The sequence below is a fragment of the Saccopteryx bilineata genome, chromosome 2, assembly GCF_036850765.1.
Source record: "Saccopteryx bilineata isolate mSacBil1 chromosome 2, mSacBil1_pri_phased_curated, whole genome shotgun sequence".
In the NCBI taxonomy this organism is placed as follows: domain Eukaryota; kingdom Metazoa; phylum Chordata; class Mammalia; order Chiroptera; family Emballonuridae; genus Saccopteryx; species Saccopteryx bilineata.
Genome location: NC_089491.1, coordinates 25159042 through 25181874, shown reverse-complemented (window position 1 = coordinate 25181874; position 22833 = coordinate 25159042). Strand labels below are relative to the sequence as shown.

General features: G+C 48.9%; 1 protein-coding gene across 12 annotated transcripts in view; it reads right to left on the bottom strand.

Moving 5' to 3' along the window:
• PTPN3 (protein tyrosine phosphatase non-receptor type 3) overlaps nucleotides 1-22833 on the bottom strand; it is a 111924-nt gene that overhangs the window by 4535 nt on the left and 84556 nt on the right. For all 12 annotated transcript variants that reach the window (XM_066256564.1, XM_066256560.1, XM_066256562.1 and 9 more), the window contains 5 exons: nucleotides 22441-22597; nucleotides 20124-20284; nucleotides 9291-9381; nucleotides 8938-8999; nucleotides 6681-6827 (listed from right to left, as the gene is read on the bottom strand). In XM_066256564.1, coding sequence (XP_066112661.1) covers nucleotides 6681-6827; nucleotides 8938-8999; nucleotides 9291-9381; nucleotides 20124-20284; nucleotides 22441-22597 — 618 coding nt within the window. The remainder of the gene's footprint in view (nucleotides 1-6680; nucleotides 6828-8937; nucleotides 9000-9290; nucleotides 9382-20123; nucleotides 20285-22440; nucleotides 22598-22833) is intronic.

Sequence of the window (22833 nt, the reverse complement as noted above, 5' to 3'; positions counted from 1 at the left end):
GGCCTGGACTTAGGAGTGACTATTCACCCCAGCCTCCCCCAACTCCAATCAGGCCCACGCCAGTCCCTCAGGCCCCTTCCCTGCTTTCAAGGCCCCTCTCTACCTCACCCCCTTCCCCGTCCACCCCCACCCGCCTGAGGTAAAGGCTTCAAGGCGCAGCGGTGCAGAGCGCACATTAGGGAGTCAGACAGAACTTTGTAGGCGTTAGCCATATGACTTTGAACCTGCTACGTAAATGTTTTTCATATTCTTCATCCCAAAGATGGCGACAGCACCTGTTTCCCAGACAGCAACAGAGGTTGGAGCTAACAGTGTGCAGGGTCAGGCTTACGGTGGGGGTGGGGGAACTGAGTCAGTGGTGCCCAGCATTGCCATTGTTGTTACTATGGGCCCTGTGCCAACCTGGGTAAGGAGGGTGAGAGATCCCACACAGACCCAGAGGAAGGGTTTGGGCATCTGAGCAGCAGCTCCCAGGCCTGCACACGCTTCCACACAAGCCTCATATGAATGAAGCTGAGACTCCCAGAAGGCAGACGAGGAGACCCCAGGATCGATGGGATGAAGGTCGTAGCGGCCGTGCCTGACCCGCAGGCTGGCCGATCCCACCACTCACCCCTTTTACTACTCCCCTTTCCAAACCCTGAAGCTTACTTATTCCATAGAGATCAGACTCCCACCTCTGGCTTTGAAGCAAAATTCAGGGCCAAGCTGTCCATCTCATCATGGTTCTGTCCATCAGCTTTTGGTTCACTCAAAAAATTAATTTTCTCCAAGTGTACAGTCAGGTCGGATGTAAAAATTGCATTTGTTTATAGCTGAAAGGGGGCGTGCACTAATGGATGCACATAATTTGTCTGGAAACAGCTTTTCTATTCTTATGTTCAAATGTCACAGTTTGAATTTAATAACTTGAAATTAAGCAGGCTGCTGGAAAGTCAGAGTTAAGAAATGACTTGTGAACCTTACACCTGGGTATTTGGTTAACAGCCATTTCCTGTCTTTGCTTAGATAGGAAGGGCTGCTGTTTGGCAGGACCCGGAAGAACCCAAGGCAGAGCCAACAGACACCAGCCTACGTCCGCCTCCTCTTCTGCCAGGGGGCGCAGAGCTCTGCTGCAGGCTCCTGAGGGTCCTGCTCTCAGGACGACTGGTAGAAAGATATCTCCTGGAATTGACCAGCCCATGCATGGCAGAACTACAGATATCTATATATCTAGAAACTCCCAGGGAACCGAACCTGAACTGGTCTCTCTCTTTACCCCTTGATCATATTTAGATCTGAGGTCTATTTGGATCTGAAAGCACTGGGGGCGTAGTGAGAAGGGTGAGAAGTTTGCGGGAACCCCGAGTTTCAATCCTGGTTAGTAACTTCAGGTAACCAGTGTGTGATCATGATCAAGTGACTCCACTTTGAGTGGTTTCCCTGCTGCCACTGCAGGGAGGGACAGTGCACTAGCCTACTAACTTCTGAACAGTCCACGTAAGCACTAAACCATGCTTTTTGTGTGTGACAGGGGCAGAGAGAGAGTCAGAGAGAGGGATAGACAGGCAGGAATGGAGAGAGATGAGAAGCATCAATTCTTTGTTGCGGCACCTTAGTTGCTCATTGATTGCTTTCTCATATGTGCTCTGACGGGGGGGGGGGGGGCTACAGCAGACGGAGTGATCCCTTGCTCACACCAGTGATTTTCGGCTCAAGCCAGTGACCATGGGGTCATGTCTATGATCCTACACTCAAGCTGGTGAGCCTGCGCTCAAGCCGGTGACCTCAGGATTTTGAACCTGGGTCCTCCATGTCCCAGTGCAATGCTCTATCCACTGTGCCACCGCCTGGTCAGCCTAAACCATGCTTTTAATGGACATTATTTCATCTTGGTCTTAACACAACCCCTCAAACAAATAGATTGGCTCTATTTTGTGTACAAATAAACGGAAGCTCAGAGAAGGAATCAGCTGGTGTCAGATGATATATATATAGCAGGACCTACACAGATGTAAAAAATCATTTCTCCCCTCAAAAGAAACATCCTTGATGGAAGGTGAGGAAAATGACTCTTTCAATCGGAAAGCTATATACCTCTACGTCTCTGTTTCCTTCGGGAGGAAACCATGGAGCTGAAAGGAGACTACCGTGGAAAACATTCAGGGGAGGAAAGACAAGAGGCAGAACCAAAGCCACCCTGCAGTGAAAGCGTCCCCCACACCACGGGCGAATCAGCCTGCGGAGGAGCCCCCCACGCGGGCAGACGGGAAGGCCGCACGGAACAGCGATGGGGGACTCGGGCCAGTCCGTGCCTGCGGGGAGCTCCGCTCTACTCACTGCATAACATGGAGAAAACAAACGGGACCTGCTGAAAATGTCACTTCGCCTGTAGTGACAGACTCCTGACACCAGGAAGAACCAACTGCTGGGTGGTGGCAAGGACCGAGGAGGGACCTGAGGATGAAGGGCTCCGATGGCCTGAGAGCTGGTGGCAGGGGCGGGAGGAAATGGGCAGCCTGGGTTTCAGAAGAACTGGTTTCCAACCACCAATAAACAAGAGGGGTGAGTGCCCAGGGCCAGAGGCTGGGAAGGGAACGCTATGGCTCACAGGAGATGGGAGTCGCTCAGGCAGGGACCCGAAGGAACGGGCCGCAATGGGCTCAGCTAGGAAGAAAGGGCTGGGAAACAAAGAACCCCCCGTCCAGTCACATGGAGACCAGAGGGGTTCAGGTGCAGAGCGGCCACCAACAAGAGGAGGGGGAGGCCATCAGGACAGAGCAGGAGCGGCAGGGGGAGCCGAGGCCGCCCTGTGGAGGAAACAACCTTTTCTGCCGGCTGAGCGCGGTCCCGGCAGACCATCTGTCGCCGGCCCCGCCTGCTGGAGAGCTCTCTCTGAGAAGAATGACCTCACAGCCTCACAGCTGGGAAGGGGAGGCCAACTTTTTTTTTAAAATTTATTTTAGAGAGGAGAGGGAGAGAGAGGAGAGACAGAAGGGGGGGAGGAGCTGGAAGCATCAACTCCCATATGTGCTTTGACCAGGCAAGCCCAGGGTTTCGAACTGGCGACCTCAGCATTTCCAGGTCAACGCTTTATCCACTGCGCTACCACAGGTCTGGCGGGGGGGGGGGGGGGGGGGGAGGCCAACTTTCAAGGGGAAAGAGAAGGCCACCCCAAGCATGGAGACGGGGCCCAGCGCCCCGCATGGGCTCAGGTGTTGTCTCTGAGGAATTCCATCATGGACTGAGAGACCTCATCCATCACGGATGAGACAGGAGAGTGGAACCCGGACGGACAGTCCCCGAGAACCCCTGGAGCATCTACGAGGCATCCGGAAGTAGCAGAATAGGGAGGCAAGTACAGCATGAGCTTTCAGATGGGGAGACGGGCAGGTTTCGGAAAGGACAAGGCAATAAACTTGATGTCCCGATGATAAAATACCAGAGTGGCTGCAGAGCCGGGCCTGCAAAGTATGAGATGCCTGGTGGTCAATTAGGCGGAGAACAGGTCTGCACCGAGCCACGTGGTGGGATGAGCTTTTTTCCATGTGTGCGCACACATGGAGAGTTTCAGTTTGTGTCCAGAACAGCTTTCGCATCATCTCCCTAATACTTGAACTCTCTTTTTAAAAGGGAGGGAGAGAGGTGGGTGTGTGAGGAAACACACAAGCCTCAGGTTCAGGGCCTGGAAGGCAAGAGCACCGATTCAGAATTTAATGGCATTAGTTTCTGATCTTTGTATTTTTACACACACCTTCTACTGATGGCAATGATGCTGAACTTCTATTTAAGATTTATCTTTTTGGGGAAGGAGAATACAGTCAATAATATTGTGATAAGTTTTCACAGTGACAGAAAATTACTAGAATTAGTGGGGTGATCATGTTGTGAGGTATAAAAATGTTGAATTACTATATTGCACACCTGAAACTAATATAACCAATATAAGATTGTATACCAATTGTATTTAAATAAAAAAATTTTTTTAAAGATATATCTTTCAAAGGAAATTCATTAAAGCAAAAAAAAAAAAAGTGAGTCCATTTAAGGAAATAATGCTGCAGTAAAATATTGATAAATACAGTCTAGTCCTGGCAATCATTGTTAAGGTGGTACTCCCAACTTCTACCGATGCTAACATTTCCGTAACATTTATTGCGTACAAGTACTCCTTCAAGAAGGCCACCTGTGTTAACTCACTCCGTTTCCCCACAATTCCACAGCGAGAATGGTATCATTACCCATCTCACACAGAGGCTTTGCAGCCCCCCTGAGGCACACGGGGAGGAAGCGGCAGGGCTCAGGTCTGAATGCAGGATGCACGGCCCTGAGTCTGCCTTCTCGCCCACCACACTCCAGAGCAAGACGGCTGCAAGGGCTCCAGAAAAACAGAAAGTGTCCCCGTAACTTCGCTTCCTATTCAAAACAATATTTTAAAAATCACAAAAATAAAACAAAACCGAAGCGAAAATTAAAAACAGCCAAAAAATGAGACTTCTAGACGAGGAGATCAGGTGATGCTGTAGACCTGTTGCCATGGGATCTCAGCAAAGCCTCCGGCAGTCTCACAACTAACTGGGCGGAGAAGACGGAGCAGGGGCCAGGGTGGGGCGCAGAGCTGGGAGGGCTCACACCAGGGCTCTCCCCACGAGCGTCCTCAGCGCCTCCAACTCCCAGGCCCTGCGGCCTCTGGACGATCTTTACATGGTTAAGCAGTGATTTATGTGAGGAGATTCTGATCGAAACTGTGACAAGGGGCTAACAGCAACAGTTAACACCAAGAACAACAGAAGGAAAGCCCCAAAGAGACCCTGGAGGCCTGATCTGATGATTGCGTCCTACCAGTGATGACAGCGATGATGACGATGACAATCTCTCTCATACACATACAACAACAACATCTTAACATCTGCAACACGCAGTTCTCTAAGCTTCTTATCTACAGGGTCTCGGTCCTCGCAGGCCGTCCCAGGAGAGCACTGTCACCGTCCCCGTTTCCCACACGGGGAGCTGAGAGTCAGGGAGCTCTGAGCAGCTTGCTCCAGAGGAACCGTGTTTGGAACCCGGACAGTTGGCCCCAGAGCCTCACCAGGGTGCTGTATATCCTTAGGTTCCAAGAGTCAAGGGCGAGGGCACGAAATGGGCAACCTGGCTCGACGGCAACATTGAGACAAAGACCACAAGCCTCATGGGAGCTGAACCTGTACCCTTTCACAAGTCTAAGAGGACGTCACACACCTGAAGGAGCACTGTGCAGAAGAAGGGGTGACTCATCCTGTGTCCTCCAGGTGGGAAAGCAGGGGTGGGGGGTGAAAGTTCGAGGCAGCACGGATTTCAGCTCGTTGGGAGGAGTTTTTAATGTATCAGAGCTGAACATCCACAGGATGGACCCTGGAGTGGGTGAGCAGAGCGGGGGAGTGGTCTGCCTGGGACATCACACGTAAAAGCCCTTTGCAATTTATGGGGCTCTGTAAATTGGTAGGAATTCATACTCTGCTGCTTCAGGTGAGAGGGTAGACTGGCCCCCTCACACACACTCTCCGTCCCACTCCTGTGTCCTGACTGTTAGGGGAGAGGGTAGACTGGCCCCGTCACACACACTCTCCATCCCACTCCTGTGTCCTGACTGTTAGGGGAGAGGGTAGACTGGCCCCGTCACACACACTCTCCATCCCACTCCTGTGTCCTGACTGTTAGGGGAGAGGGTAGACTGGCCCCGTCACACACACTCTCCATCCCACTCCTGTGTCCTGACTGTCAGGGGAGAGGGTAGACTGGTCCCTCACACACACTCTCCATCCCACTCCTGTGTCCTGACTGTCAGGGGAGAGGGTAGACTGGTCCCTCACACACACTCTCCATCCCACTCCCGTGTACTGACTGTCAGGGGAGAGGGTAGACTGGCCCCTCACACACACTCTCCATCCCACTCCTGTGTCCTGTCAGCGTGGATCCATCTGGCATTCTGAACAGCACACTGAGGAAAGCCCTGGGGGACGGTGGCACAGAGATCAAAGCAGGCGGCTCAAAATTTATTTATGTTTGATATTGGAATGTGTTTCTGAATAAACCTTTCATAAGGAAGCTCTCCAGACGCAGGCACACAGTGGAGCATTCCCGACACAGGTGGCCCTAGCGTGCTGGTTTCTGTTCTGCAGCCAGTGCTCTGTTCCCACGGAAAACCCCCGTCCTGCTAAGCTAAGCACAGGACGGTGTCCACCACACTCTCCGTATCAAGCCTCCTGACCTATTTTTGAAATGGGTTTTGCTGCAACACAAGCAGAGGTGGACAGAGGTGGTCGTTTCTCCTACATGGTACTGGCACCGTGACCCAGGCACCCACACTGCCCTTCTTAGGCCCAGCACCTGTCCTGAGTGGGGGAGGCCACAGCCAATGAGGGCTTCCGGGCAGGTGAGGTGAGGCCAGGGGAACTGGCCTCTGGGCTGTAATAAGGAGCTGAGGCAGGAGAGGGAGGGGAGGTCCCATCCTTCTTTAGCTTGGAGAGGCCGGGTGTGGGCAGAGCGAGTGCTGAGCTTTCCACCACTACTCAAGTCCACCAGCCGCTCCTCACAGGAGATCGACGGGTCCTGGAGGGGCTGGACTGGGCGACGTTTAAGACCCTTTCCCGCCCTGAGACTCACGTTCCACAGAACACAGCGTGACACGCACACACATTTGAATTGGAAATCAAGCCACTTACCCGCCCTCGCTCTGTGAGAGTTGTCAACATGACGATGAGCGATAACTTCTGATCCCAGACGACTTGCCAGAATTGTGCACAGGTGTGTGGCAGGGGCCCCTGGGCGGCAACGTACTTGTTCACAAGGTGAGCAGCAGCAATTTCCATCTGGCGAGAGAGCGGCAAGGCATGACAATCTGTTACTGCCACGAGGTGGAGGGAGCTGGGTCTTCCACCCTCTACATGGTAACTGACATCGCACCGGAGTAACGTCCCTATCAATTTACGGCCAGTAAGAAAACAATTTTTAAAAAGCTATTTTTAAAAACCCTTCAAAGATACTTGACAAAAGTGCTAGCATTAGATATTTAAGATAAAACTGTGATGACTCAGCAGGCGATAATTAGAACAGTGCCTACAAGGTGGCAGAAGAGTTTAAACGACCTTCACGGCTGTGTCTTGAATAGAATCAATACTGGGTGTCTGTGTTTTCAGTGACACGCATCAATCCTCCTTGTTTTTCAGACTGACAGTTGCCAGGTGAGAAAGGGGAAGGGGTTGAGAAGTACAGATTGGTATCACAGAACAGTCATGGGGATGGGAAGGACAGCACAGGGAATATAGTCCATGATATCGTTCATAAGTGTGTGCGGTGCCAGGGGGGACTGGAAATGTTGGGGGGACACTGTGTAAAGTGTATGACTGTCTAACCACAACGCTGCACACCTGAAACCAATACAGAATAATATCGACTATAAAAATTAAAACTAAAGCCCCACCCCCCCAAAAAAATCCTCCTTTTTCCCCTCTATTCAGGCTTTTCTATAAAAATCTCTTTACTTTCCTCTGAAGCATCAACTACACAGGCTTATCCCACCGCTACTGCCGTCCGTGGCTTTCTGTAGGGCTGCCGATGCTCGTGTCCTGAGGTTGATGCCCCCGCCCAGCTTACTGAGGTGTAACTGACAAATAAAAGGTGTGTGTGCATTAAGCTGTACAACACGATGGTTTGACCGACCTATGTATCGAGAAATGATTACTACAATCACGCTAACGAACACATCCATCACCTCGCAGTTACCATCTGAGCTGGTCAACGTGAAACGTGGAAGTATTTTCGGCTTTCCTTCGTGTCTTCCTCCCACCCTGCTCTGCGTGCACTGCTGCCATTCTGATCCGCGTCCTTTCTGTGCAAGGACACTCAGAGCCAGCCGCGCTTTTGCAGTGGCACTGAGATTCATGGTTTGGTTGGTGTCTGAGCTAATGGTTTCCTCAGCCCTGGTGTCGGTGACCACCCACCCCCGCCCAATTCTAGGACGGCTCATCTGTATATCGTGTGTTCACTACCCCAAGTCAAGCTGCCCCATCTCCGACGCTCTGCTTTCGAGACACCAGGGATGTTAAAGTGAGGGTCAGATGCATCAGTGACCCCACAGACGTTCTGGAATAAGTGGAATCACTCGCCAGACCCATGTTTATCAGAAAAGCTCTTGATATTTTACTGTGAGTTGAGAGCTTAACTTGGGAAGCCACCTGTTCGTTTAGATCAGAAGTTGGCAAACTATGGTGTGAGGACCAAATCTGACGGCTGCTTTGCAAGCCAAGAGTTGGTATTTTATAACTTTACGTGGTCGCAGTTTAAATGGTTGTGTAAGTACCTAATAGCCTCAATTTTGCCTTGACTTGCAAAGACCAAAACATTCACTCTTCGACCCCTGACAGAAAAAACGGTGCCGACCCTTGGTTTTCAATGAAGAAACTGAGGTGCAGAGAGGTCAGCTAAGCTGCCCCAGATGTATTTTCAGAGTGAAATGAATGCTGTCCCCACATCTTTTACCTGGTCTTTTTTTGGGTTATATGCACAGAGGTGATTTTAGTTTTCTTATTTTAGTTAGGATATAGAGTAATACCAGGGGGGAGACACAGGAAGTTATAAACATAGCACAGGCAAGAAAAAACCCCCCAAACAAACCAAAACACCCACATGCCAGAAGTCGAGGACAGAAGGCATGCGGACGATGGCGTCAGAGACACGGAATCTGGGTGTTTGGTCTCACCTTCTGTTAGCTCTGTGACTTGTCAAAGTATTTAATCTCTTTGAACCTTAGTTTTGTCCTCTGTAAACTGACACTCTCCTTAGCCTTCCCTCAACAGCTGCCGTGCTGAAATAAGGGCATGAGACAGGAAAGCCCTCCGTCCACCGCAACCCCCCCCATGCGTCTTTGTCATGCTTGTTGCAATGATTAACGGGCTCTCGTGATCCAGACTCCTAACTTACGTTCACGTAACTTGCATTAATATAATCTTCATTTGCCTGCAGTAATACCCGAGTGGTGTCATCTGTGGGGGAGAAAAAAATAAAAAAACATGTACCGATTATTCCGAGCGTTATTTTTATCACGCCAAGGAAATAAGGGTTCAGTTCCCAGCCCCATCTGCAGTGCTCGCCTCATTAGCATAAACACTATTCCCCAACTGTTCCGAGTCTGAAATGGCTGCAATAAAGACGGTGGTGTTTACAGACACACTGGAAACCATTCCAGAACACCAGACAATCTGTTTTAAAAAGGGAAACATTATCTCAGTGTGTGTGGGGCGGGGTGGGGGGAGGCACTCCGGCCGGATACTCACAAGGCAGCACATCCTTGTATCGGTTTCTGTCCAAATTTTGAGGCAGCTTTGCAAACGTGATGGCCAAACCGGGCTTCTTTCTGTAGAGTTGCTACATGACAAATAGAAAAGTAAAAAGCCATTGCAGCCTGACCTGTGGTGGCGCAGTGGATAAAGCGCCGACCTGGAAATGCTGAGGTCGCCGGTTCGAAACCCTGGGCTTGTCTGATCAAGGCACATATGGGAGTTGATGCTTCCAGCTCTTCCCCCCTTCCTCTCTCTGTCTCTCTCTCCTCTCTCTCCCTCTCTGTCTCTCTTTCTCTCCTCTCTAAAAATGAATAATAAAAAGAAGCCATTGCAAAAAAAACACAACAAACACAGCTATGAAGGAAGTGGGGAAACATACTTTAGCAGTCAAAGTTGAACATTCATGGCACCAAATTCTTAACATTTAAAAATGATTATGCGTTGTCTATTAAAAAATAAAAAACCCCAAATTCTACCCAATAAGAAATTTTATAGTCCCGTAAGAAGCTAAGTTCTTCAATGTTTTCTAACATGAGAATCTTTGGGCGGGGCAAGGGGGCAGTCATATTTGTCTGAGTCACAGATAATGGATCACAGTAAGTAAAACCTTATCTTCATGACAATTATTTGATAAATGCTAAAAGCAAGTAAAGAAAAAATTATGACTCAAAATTAAATGGAAGTCATTTACATTAGTCTAAAAACATTTCCCTCCAATTCAGTGGTGCGAACCTATTTTTTGCTTAAAAACAAGAACTTTCGTTCATCATTTCACAAGTATATTTCCACAGTAGGAACATTTATTCCCATTCATATAAAGAGGTATCCTCTGTACATGCAATCACTAGCAAAAATTCAAACGATACAGTCTCTGCACATCTACAAGCACACATTGGACAAATCTGCACAGAGCCTGATGTGATTTTGACAACAGCTCTGTGAGAGGTATTAATAGTATCCTTATTTGGCAAAGCGAAGAGGCAGAGATTAAACACTTGGATCACAAACCACAGACTAAACTCAGATGTGACTTCAATGCTTGTGTTTTCTTTTTTCCTTGAAACCACTTTACTGAGGTATGAGTGACAGGTGAAAGAGTCCATATTTACCGTATACAGCTCGATGAGTTTGGGGATGAGAAAGTGTGCGCCAGCGAAACCACCGCCATCGAGGCCACAGATGCCTCCCTTCCCTCTCGGTTTCCTCCTGCCCCTAGACCAGGGGTCCCCAAACTTTTTACACAGGAGGCCAGTTCACTGTCCCTCAGACCGTTGGAGGGCCGGACTATAAAAAAAACTATGAACAAATCCCTATGTACACTGCACATATCTTATTTTCAAGTAAAAAAACAAAATGGGAACAAATACAATATTGAAAATAAAGAATAAGTAAATTTAAATCAACAATCTGACCAGTATTTCAACGGGAACTATGCTCCTCTCACTGACCACCAATGAAAAGAGGTGCCTCTTCTGGAAGTGCGGCGGGGGCCTGATAAATGGCCTCAGGGAGCCGCATGTGGCCCGCGGGCCGTAGTTTGGGGACCCCTGCCCTAGACCTTTCTTTTCTACACAACTGTTTCTCTCACTTTGAACTCGAAGGTGAAACACTATTCACCAGTGGTTTTTGTCAATTTTATGGGACTTTAAAAACTACATAATTTTTTCAACATATGAAGTGATTTAATTTTTTGGGGGGAGCAGAAAATTTGGGAAATTCAGACTAGTATAAAAATATAATTAGTAGTAATTTCACAACCCTGAGATGATCTTTTTCATGTATTTTGTCCAGTTTATATGTTTCTGCACATGTGTATACACATATACATGAGCATATATGCAAATACATACTCCATAGTTTTTTTTAAAAAACAAAAACTGAGATTAAAATATATATATTACATGTTACATATATGTTCTATAAACCCCAAATGTTTTGAAAGAAACTAACAGGTACTCCTTTGAAAAAGTTTCAAGGTCAAAGCTATCTTTTTTTTTTTTTTTAATTTTCTTTTTAATTTATTTTAGAGAGGAGAGAGAGACAGAGAGAGAGAGAGAGAAAGGGGGGAGGAGCAGGAAGCATCAACTCCCATATGTGCCTTGACCGGGCAAGCCCAGGGTTTTGAACTGGCGACCTCAGCATTCCAAGTTGACGCTTTATCCACTGCGCCACCACAGGTCAGGCAAGGTCAAAGCTATCTTACGTTCTATGATTCTCCAAGACAAGTTCCGCTATTTAATTATGATTAGCTAAGCATTTGTCAAGCTAATTTGGCCATGGAGAGCCTCACAAGAAGTATTCTGGGAAATACTACTATAATTTTGAAGCCTATTTTTTTTCTACTTATCCTATAATGTCTAGTTCCCCGTATTGTTAAATAGTCTAAGTATCCTCCATATATATGATTTTTACTGTCTCAATCATCTGTTGTTTCTCATAACTTATTTAAACTTTTACTCTACTTTTTGATTAGGCTGTTTTCAATATTTTTACTCTTATACAATTCTCAGGAACAGAATTACTGCATCAAAGCATATTTTGAAGGACTTTGATACATACTATGTAACCAAGTGCCCCTAACAGAGGTATATGAGAATAGTTAGTTCAACAAATTGTGGCCAAAATCATCAGCTAAAATGTGTTTGCAATTGAATTAAGAGGCTGGGAGGCCGAATATCATTTTGCCCCTTGTTTTTGCAAATTTTATTTCTTGTTTTGTAAAACAGCCTCTGTTGGTTTTTCTCTTATTAGCTCTTTTTTAATTAAACAAACAAGTTGCACAGAAATCACCAGGAGAGAATTAGCATAGAGATTTTGGGTAATGATCATTATGTCCTATCTTATACGTTTACCAAATATTTAGAATTCTAATCTCTCCCCGAGCTCAGCTACTGATCATCTTTATAATTTCAGTTCATAACAACCAAGTAGCCACTGGACAACTTCTTAAATATCTGTGAACTTTAATGGACTCTCCAAACTCATTCTAGAAAGAAATCCATAATAAATCGGAAGGCTTGGTTTGACTCTGAAAGGAGGAGAATATCTGAACCATTCAAATTCCCCAAATAATATGCTGGTTCTACCTAACTGCACAGAGGTGAAATCTAATTAAGCAAATATAATCAGGAAAGCTAACCTAGAGGTAAAAAAAAAAAAAAATTTCTTTCTTCAAATAACAAAAATGTAAATGTAATCAACTTGAGACGGTCTAGCTGAAAAGCACAGAACTAGGAAAAGGCTTTAAGTACAGGAAGTCTATAAGCATCGCAGCAGCATAACAATCTGCTGATAAGATCGCAGGACACTAAATACGTATATATAGAAGGTACTCTCACAGTGCTTGAACATATTTTTACATGTGTACACCCTGGGCTTCCTCTGACAAGAATGCATAAAGATATATAGCAAAGAAATTTATCTAAAGCCAAAGAGTTGTTTTTTGTTTTGTTTTTTTTTTTTTAAATTTAGTGAGAGGAAGGGAGGCAGAGACAGACTCCCACATGCGCCCTGACCAGGATCCTGGCAAGCCCACTAGGGGGCAATGCTCTGCCCATCTGGGGCTCTTGATCCATGGCGTCCAAAGCCATTATCTTTTAGTGTCTGAGATGGAGGCCATGGAGCATCCTCAGTGCCTGGGGCCAACTTGCTCCAATCAAGCCATGGCTGTAGGAGGGGAAGAAAAGAGAGAGAGAGAAAGAGAGAGAGAGAGAGAGAGAGAAGCGAGAGGGAGAGGGGTGGAGAAGCAGATGGGCACTTCTCCTGTGTGCCCTGACTGGTAATCAAACCCGGGACATCCACATGCCTGGCTGACACTCTACCACTGAGCCTACCTGCCAAGGCTCAAATATTTCTTAATTAGCAGAATAGTCTGAGTACTCCCCAATCGGGAGAAGTGTTGACTTAAAACTATGATACAGTCATACTACAAAATTATATATAATTAAAAATAATTCAACTAAAACACATTTGTAAGGATCTCCACTCATCTTATTTTAAGTGAAAACTGAAAGTTACAAAATATATAGAGTAGTGACCCCATAGCGGCATACACATACGCATATGTGTGTGTGCACTTACATGTATATGTGTGTATCAAATATATCTGCATGAGCACTGGAACAAGTATGAAAGGATACCCACCAAATTACTTGTAAATCCTAATAACAGAAAGGAGCTAAAGGAGAGGCCGGTTAGGAGACTATGAATTTTATTTTGGCTATTTATGAATTACTTGAATTATTACAAGGTGCATTATTTTTAAATCCACATGACTGAAGTGAGAAAAAGAACTACAACAAAAAAATTATATATAAGATTTGAAAATAAAGAATTTGATAAAAAGCTAGGTGAACAAAGCTAAGATTTGCGGGGGCGTTTAGAAGGTTTGAGAATACCCTCCTATTTGTGTCTGCCTTGCTAAGGCTGACATCGAGTCCCATTTCCACTGAACTGCTTCCGTCCTGGCTGCATACTCATTTTCTAAAGGTGTTAAGAGCTGGCTGTCAAGTTCCTTTGTTTGACCGACTCTCCTCCAGAGCCCGTGAGCTGCTCAGCAGGCTGGGTATGAAAACAGGGCCCCGAGAAGGTGGTCTCAAGTGCAAAGTGATAATATGAAAACAGGCGTATCTTTCTGCCAAGTGTGTTTCACATATGTTGTCTCCCTTGACTCTCACATCAGTTCTGTGAAATAGATATGGCTAGAATTATTAGGGTCACCCCTTTAGAGGGAGAAAGTGAGGCTCAGAGATTGTAAGAGCACTTAGATTCATTAAATACTATTAATTTTTATGTCCTAAATGAATCTGTTCACATCTGATCAAAATCTTTGCTGACAGGGGTTACTGCGGAACAACCAAATTGCCATTACAGTGTCAGGATCACCAGCTCTGCCTCCAGACAGGAAACAGCTGTTGGGAGCTGGAGCTGGAGCTGGAGCTGGAGCCGGTGCTGGAGCCGGAGCCAGAGCCGGAGCTGGAGCTGTCCAGCGTGGTGCTGGAGGGATGGGTAAGATGCTTTTCCAGCTTCAACATTTCTTCTTTGAAAAAGTCATGTGATATGAGAGAGAGAGCATCAGGGGGTGACTCTGATCTCCCCAGACTTCTGGCCCAACCAAAGATCTGAAATCTAGTCACGTCCCTCAGAGGAGGGCTCGGGACGCCAGCGGGCTGCCGCAGTGGACGCTGGCCAGGCCCGCGCAGAGGAGCAAGCACCGCGCGACTAGATGAGGGCTATTCCCACTGGCATTCTGGGAGGCTGAGAACCCAGGAGGAGGAAGGAAAAGGGAAAAGGGGAAAAGGGGAGTGGGGGACCTGAAGGGACGATGGGGAGGGAGAGCACACGGCAGAAACAGAGTCCCTTCACGCCCTCCGCAATGACCTGGAGGCTACTGCAGGGCAGCGACTTTCTAACAGCTGCTTGCTGTCTGTCGGCTTCCCGTGTCCAGTGCTGGAGGCTTCACGAAGGCGGCGTCTGGTTTGTTTTGATCACCACTATAAACCCTTGGCCAGCACTGTGCCCGGCTCCTGGCGCTTAATAAAAATTTGTATAACGATATCTGCTGCTTTAAACAAAGGGCAGAAGCCACTCGAGTGACGCATGACGAGAAGTGGCACAGGGTCATATAATTAGGCAAAGGGTAACAATGTTCCATGAAGGCCCGAGAGGCTGTGTGCCTGGCACCACTGTGCAGACACTGTAGTTCACTGCTCACGGGCAGTTCAGCCACACTGGGGACATCCCCGTCCCCTGGTACCTGACCCAACCAGAGTGGGCAGGGACACTCTCTAGAGGGGACTTGCAGCCTCCCCTAACAGTTTCCGGATGTTGGAGAGCGCTACGTTAAATACACGGGCCCAGACGCAGACGCCTGCCGCCTTCTGGCCCAGCCCCTTCCGCAGAGCAGTCAGGACAAGCGGGCGGCACCTGAGGGGTGCAGCTCTCGCTCTGCTCCTGGTCATCCCGTGTGATATAACATTGTCCTTTCTTAAAGGACGAGAAAGAAACTGTTTGGAATATCTTTTAACTGCTTTTTTTTTTAAAGGTGTGGAGTTCTAATCGTGAAGGTCCAACTGCCCTCACTGATTCCTACATGAGTCAGTGTAGGCCTCTCAGGAAGCCTTCAGCCGCCTGTCCTTCCAAAGCAACTTTCTTAATGATCGTAGGAGCCAGTGAGTCACTTGCTGGGACACAAGTATGGGATGCTTCCCGCCTGGGTGATGTAGGAGCGAGTTAAGGGAAGCCAGGTCAGAAGAAGATGGCTCCTGGTCCGGGGAAGGTGGAAGAGGCTTAGGGGGACGGGGGGGGGGGGGACCCCTGGGTGTGATGGAGTCCGGCGGCCACCGCTCTAACGCATCAGCCAGGGAGGGAGGAGGATAATGTCCCCCCTTGTCTATCAACCACATATGACAAGTCTCCAAAGACGTCTTCACCAGGCAGGGAAGCTGCCGGTCACCTGGTCCTTGGAGGAGGATGGGCACCAGGGTCCTTGGCTGGGAAGCTGGTTCTCAGAGGACAAGTCCGCGCCATCACTTATCTTGAACCCAGGGACGTCTATGCTGAATGCATCACCTTCTGGCTTACAGAGAAGGTGCAGCTCAGGGAAGCACGGGTTGAGCCTCACGTTCTTCTCCGGGAGGAATGAAGCTGAGGCTGAATGGGTGAGCTCCTTAAAGGAAGAGTGTCCTGGAGGTGATAATGGACTTGGAGCTCTGGGAACACCAGATCTTCTCTTTACATGAGACACAGAGGAACGCTGTATTGGCGGAACAGAGCAGAGCACCTAGGCAGGTCGAGGCCGAAGGCCAGCGCTGCGGCACAGTTCACACTGGCAGGTAACCAGCAGCTGCTGCAGGGGAGGCCTCAGCTGGGGCCCGGTGAGGATCTGGGTGGCACGCCCCTGGCAACGGCGAGCTCTGACGCCGGATTAGACTTTTAACATGGACTCTAATCCTAGATCTCTCCTCTCTCTCACACTTTGGTCCCTTTGCCTCTGAGCCTCATTTCCTCCACCTAAAGAAGTGACCCTAATAATTCTGGCCGTATCTATTTCACAGAACTGTTGTGAGAGTCAACGGAGACAACATATGTGAAACACACTTGGCAGATTCCAAAGTGCTATAGAAATGCTAATTATTAAGTGTGATTTTTGTTACAGCTGGAACCACATGCTGTCTGGAACACATCTGTAATTGTTGAGCGTAAGCCACGGGAGGGACGGGAATCCCCTTCAAGAAAATATGCTTCCAAGTGAGCTGTGCAGAAAATCAGCTCACCACCCCGGGAGGCAATCTGTCGTGGCCCAGCCACCCAGGGCCGGCCCTTTCTGGGGTGGTGTGGGCACCTGCTAGAAACTAGCCATCTCTTCCTGCCCCTGTCCAGACCCGTCAGACAAGTCACCCTTCTATGACGGCACTGGCAGGGCAGGTGGAGACCAGAACTGCCAGCACTCTGGAGTCAGACAGCCCCGGGGTCCACCCCAGCGTGACCTGAGCACTTTTTGTGTGGAGGTTGGGCATGTTCTTTAGACCCCTGAAGCCTCTGTTTATAAATAATGATAGTTAGTTACTTTTTATTGAGCTCTTACCATGTGCCAGACAATGCATTAAGTATTTATCTCATCTAACCCTTACAGTGAACCCATGAGGGCCCCAATTGACAGATGGGGAAGTACAGGTCATGGAGGTTAAGAGACATGCCTGAGGTCACATAGGGAGTGAGTGGTAGAGCCAGGATTCAAAGTCTGATTGGTTCCATGTGGCAAAGATAGTTTCTCAGATCTTTTCTAGCTCTGATAATGTATTAGTCTAGTAACAACTCTCACATGTAAATACATTTTGTTGTTCGAAAAGGTTCTATGGTTTTTAAGCAGGCAAGCTCTTGAGTTAGTCTGTATCATTTTCTGTGCGACAGGTAGCCACCCCCAGACCCTGCCCTTCCGCCTCGACCACAGGCTGTCATGAGACTCCTGTGCGATGATGCACACGAAGCCCTTGGCGCACAGTCTAAGTGCTCATTAGAGGGCTCCCCTTGTCCTGGTTTCTAGAGTGATCCGGCTTCCTTTAGAATCCTTCTCGAGCAGCTGCATAGGACTGAGCAGGACATCTTCCCCCTGTCTGGAGCAGCGGTGGTTGTTAAATCCTGTCTCATAGTCCAGGGCTCCTCGGGACAGTGCAGGGAGACCCAGCCCGTCGGGCAGGGCTCCACGCACCCCACCAGCTCCATCCCAGAGCAGCTCTGCTGCTACCTGTTCTGCATCCTGGCATTCTGCAAACGTCATTTACAAAGAGGGCTGCCCGACTTCGTTTCTAGGAACTACACAGAAAAATGAAGGAAATGTAAACTAAAATTTAGCCCTAAAATCTCTACATTGTCCATTTCTTATGCTCTAGTCCAACTATACGCTGCAAAGGTAAGACTTGGGAAAGGGCAGCAGTGGAAAATGGCTCTGGTACAGTCTCTCCCTGCTCCTCCATCGTCCTCCGGATCAGCTTGGACATGAGAACCTCCCGGGGATCGGCTGAGAGTATCAGCCCGTCCCAGCGTGGCCGACGCAGCAGCTGTGCTCTGGGCCCAGTGGAACAAGCCCTTCGGGTAGGATCCATACGCATGCTCAGTGTGTCATCCTTTGAGAAACACTACTCAAAAACATGGGGGACAGGTGGGTACTTCTTTCCAGAACATTTTAAACTTCTTAATGAAGTTCAGTGAATGCTGTTTAAGGAAAACCTTATGAGGGATTCCTGTAGGTAAACATAAAAGTAGAGAGCCCCGAGTGGAGTGGATTTTCTGGAGCGCAGGTTAAGCCCAGGCTTGGTCTTCTTCCTCATGGAAGCCCACAGCGCCTCCTTGTGGACGGTATGGACAAAGACAACTGGTTCCCTCTGGGCTGAAGGACTTCCATCACTTGGAGATATCTCCCAGGATTCCTTGCTGTACTTCTCACCCTAGATAGGCCTGTCTCCCTTTGCTAATGGGTACCTATGAGCTTGGTCTGCATTCAGGCCATGGCCTTCCTGGAATACCATGTCCCGCCTTCCCCACACACTTAATCCCATCCATCCTCTATGAATAATACAACGTCACCCCAGAGGACCTTCAGGAATGCTCTCAGTTCGAGTTCCTACAAAACGTACCTTCTGTGTAATGAAATCTTGCCCTATCTTGGTCTTTAGCTGTTTCTGGGATTCATAACACATTCCCTCAAATATACCAAGATTAGAACTGTAACCTCCTTGGGGCCCGAAATCCAGCTTCTCCCCACTTTGTCGTGTTCCTGACGCAGTGTTTGGTGAACACCTGCTACACACCCCTGAACGAACGAACGACTGCACAGAGCCTCCCCTCCAACACCGAAAAAACAACAAAACGAATGTACTCTGTATCTGGCTTTTAAGTCCGCCTTGTTTCAGTTCTTTTGGAGAGTGTTAAAAAGTACGTAGTTTTAGCATTTAAAATGCATATATCCATTTTGAACTTCTGGCAATGCAATGCCAGAAAACATAACCTCCGCATTTCCTTCTTTGAAAACCCTAAGCTCACGCAGCCTCCTGTGGGCCACTGGAAAGACGGGCTTCCTGTCTTTGTAGACAACTCAGTATATGTCTACCCAATTCTACTCAAGTTCTGTCACTCCTACCCTTTAACCCTGATTTCACGTCCACAGGCTATGAACTTACTTTCTGTCTGAATTAGCTGCCATGGCTATTAAGTTTAAATCCCCCCATTGATTTTTTTGGGGGTAAGGCCAATTATCTTCATCTTTCACTTGAGGATTCTTACTTCCTATTGTTGTTCAACAAATACTGCTCTAATAACGAATTCTACTTATACGCTATTCCTTACAGCATTATAAAACAAATCTCTTCTCACTCCACTCTCTGCTTTGCCCTCCTTCTGTCCGATACTCTTACTCCTCACGCTTTCCTGAATCAGGGTGCGCTCACGTACATTTGACAAACTGCCTAGTTTTCCTTCTGCGACTTTCTTTTATACAAATAAACAATGAGTTGCTGATTCCTGCTTTTGAATCCGATCTGAGGCTGTCCTTTCTAAGTTATGAATCCAGACTGTGTGTTGGCGTTCATCATGATCTATTTTCTTGCACTGACCTGCTTGATGCTTCTTTGTGCTATTTTGCTGTCTTTGATTGCATGAACCACTCTGTTTCCTTCTACCTTGGAAAAAATCCGGATGATAAATGTATCCTATTTTCATTCTGCTAGTGATCAGATCAGTGAAACTGACTTTTAAACCCAGCCTTCATTGTTTTGCAATGTCTGTGTGAATTTTTTTGTCAATCATCTCAACCCTACGATTACCAGTCCCTCCTGGGGAAGGAAGATGGTGTCTGATTTTGGTTTCTACTCATGTTTACAGGGTTCTGGGGGAGTTAGGAAGGCAAACCACTACACCCTCATGGGGTGACACTAACTGCTCCAAATGACACAGGATGCCCGGTGGGGTCAGGGGCAGGGCTCCTTTGTCAGCCCTTGGGTGCTCACCCACGCCACCTCTCTACTACCTCCTGCTAAGCGTTTGGAGCTTTTGTGTTGGCAGCTAAATAGCTCAGAGTCCCGCCTCCCCAATTTCTGATGCGTTTCCCATGACTACCGAACGTTACTAGAGTAAGAGGGTGAGGCAGAGTTCAGTGACGGGCTGTGGCCCCATCCCCTGCTTTCCGGGCCCGCTCTCCCACCGTGATGCTCAGAGCCCCTCCTGTGTTCGGCGATGAGCACAGGCCCCCAAGTGGTCTCATTCAGCGGCACCTGAACAGCCGGCCTAGGCACGGGGGCCCAGGCCGTGGGGTGGACCCTCGGGCTCTCTTACCTCGAACTGGATCAGCACCGTCCCACTTTCGAGGCCCTTCTTTAGCTGTTCCATGGATCCCTCCAGAGTGTCTGCACCCTCCGGACACACAGGGAAAATGGCCTCGGGGAAAAGCTGGTTCAGCTCATCGTCCGATTTGATACCAGCAAAGGAGTGGACAGCTGTAGTGGGCAAGAGAGGGTGCATCTGGCTATGTGGCAGCGCTCTGGTGCTGGGTTTCCTACCCCAAAGTGGCACTCAGGACACCTGAATGCGGATGATTTCAAAGATCTTATTAAATGATTAAGTGTAAAGTGATCGTTTTCACCAAAGATACTACTCCTTGAATGATTCGGTATGTGAGGATTATACAAGATGACACACTCTTCTGGTTTGTTCACGAGGGGGTCTGGTACTCAGAGGCTGTGGCCAAAGGTAAACGGAAAGGATGTTTTTAAAGAAAACACCTTCTCTCTTTGCTCACTCTGACCTGGTTTTTCTACCCATCCCCTCTCTCCCTTCTCGGTTCCTTTTCATTTGATCCTTTAAAACAGGTACGTTCAGGGCGCTAGTGTGAGGTCCGGCACGCCGTCCATGACAGCATCGTCCCACAGAACTCAGTCTGTCTCGCACTCCTGGCCAGGCTTAGGTGGGAGGCTCCGCAGTAAACACCTCCGGCCCTGACATCTCCCCTGCGCTACGCTGCAGACCTCCCTCTTCAGTAGGAATGCTCCCTTCACATCAGACTACTTACGAATAAAAACACCCCCTTGTCCCACACCTGCGCAACACTTCCCCAGCCTCACGTGCCTCCTCCCGCCTACTGTGACCCCCTTCTCCAGTCTCCCCAACTGGAAACTTCAGGAGCCTCTCTGAATTTTCCCCTTCCACTCAGAAGGGGATGCTACTCCCTCACTCAAAAGCCTTCACTGGCTCCCTACTGCCTTCAAGATAATAGGAAAGGAAAATAACAACTTGTACACTGTCCTGCAGGAGCTGGACTGAATCCTCACAGTCCTGAACAAGAGTCACTGTCCCCGTTGTACAGATGAGGCCAGCTCACCACAGGGCGCATGGTGCGGCAGAGGGGCCCGGTCCCCATGGCCAGATTCCTTTGTTCCCTACTACCTTGTGGTCTTACCAGCCACAGAGCTGCCGGGGCAACTGACGTAGGCTCTCTGTGACTCTCCTCACATGCAGATAATAATACTAACAGTATAATAGTGTTATGAGAATTGGAGACGGTACTTGCTTAAAGCAATTAGCATAGTGCAAGGTACTTCACAGGTGCTCCACAGACATCAGCCACTGCCACACCTGAATACCTACTGTGTGCCGAGCAGGGTGCTGGGATCTGGTGGGAACGGGTAGGTGGGGATCTGGAAGATCCGGTCAGGCCTCACGAGGAGGCGGGAGGGGAGCTGACAGCAGAGGGCTCTGGGCTGGAAGAGGCAGTGGGAACAGAGGCAGGCAGGTGTGTGTGTCGGGGGTGGGGACGCCGTGCCACTCGCCTGTAAGGCCAGTGTGGAGAGGTAGGGCCAGGGCTCTGAGTCACACGGTGCATCTTCCTTCCCTGTTCTGAAGCTGGGCAGAAGCGCTCAAGGACTCGGCTTATTGTTTTATGACAACAACAACGAGCACAGTAACGGTGCTCAACAGAGCTGTCCTTCAGACGCCCGCCACACGTCAGGCAGAACCTTCCTAAGAACCCCGTGAGGGAGGGGCTGTTGTTCTCCTCATTTTACATTAGAGGAAACTGAGACACGGACTGGGCACGAAACTTGCTCCAGGGCCCTAACAGGTGGGAGGCAGAGTGGGGACCACCCAGAGGCAGCTCCCTCCACAAACCCAAATGCACGTGAATAAAGTATAACCTGATCCTTCCAGAAAGGTTTGAAAATGCAAATGCCTGCAGGGCCAGGCAGCCAGGAGCGGGGAGTGCTGTGTGCCAGTTGGGCCTGGGAGAAAGGAGGGGGTGACAGGCCCTGTGTATCAAGGGGGTGGTGGGTGCTGCCCACCCCCAGAGGCCTGGCCCCGAGGGGCGGGGCTCCCTGTGGGGAGGCCTCCAAATTTTTCAAGTGAGAAGTCAGACATCTAGGTTGTTATGGGACTGTTCTTGATTTTTCAAACACTGGCTACAAGCTCAACATTTTCAAGACCACAGAAGGGCGAGTAGGGCCCCCGCTTGGCTAGGGCAGCGGCCGGTGGCTCTTCCTCCGCGGGCGGCTGTTACCTTTCCTCCTGATCACCAGGGCCAGCTCCCGCGTGTGGGACTCCCGGCTGTTACCTTTCCTGATCACCAGGGCCAGCTCCCGCGTGTGGGACTCCCGGCTGTTACCTTTCCTCCTGATCACCAGGGCCAGCTCCCGCGTGTGGGACTCCCGGCTGGCTTTGATGAACATCACCACTTGGTCATGGGTGTGCTCTGAGATGTCCCGGCCGTTGATTAGCACGATTTGATCCCCTTCATTCAGCTTAGGAATGCAGGTGTCCGCCTGAGTGGGGGGGAGGGGAAGTGAGTTTCTCTGGTTACCATAACACAGTCCTGGGGGGAGGGGGGGGACGCTGACGTGCTCTGAGCCCAGACACCTGAGACCACAGTCAAGTTCTCCGGCTCTCCCTCAAGTGCCATCATCATTATTCTGACACCCACCACTACGACGACGGGGGCAACTGGTCGTGGGATTTGAACGAAGTGCTGCTCAGAAGGTTAAGTAAGCTAGGGGACATT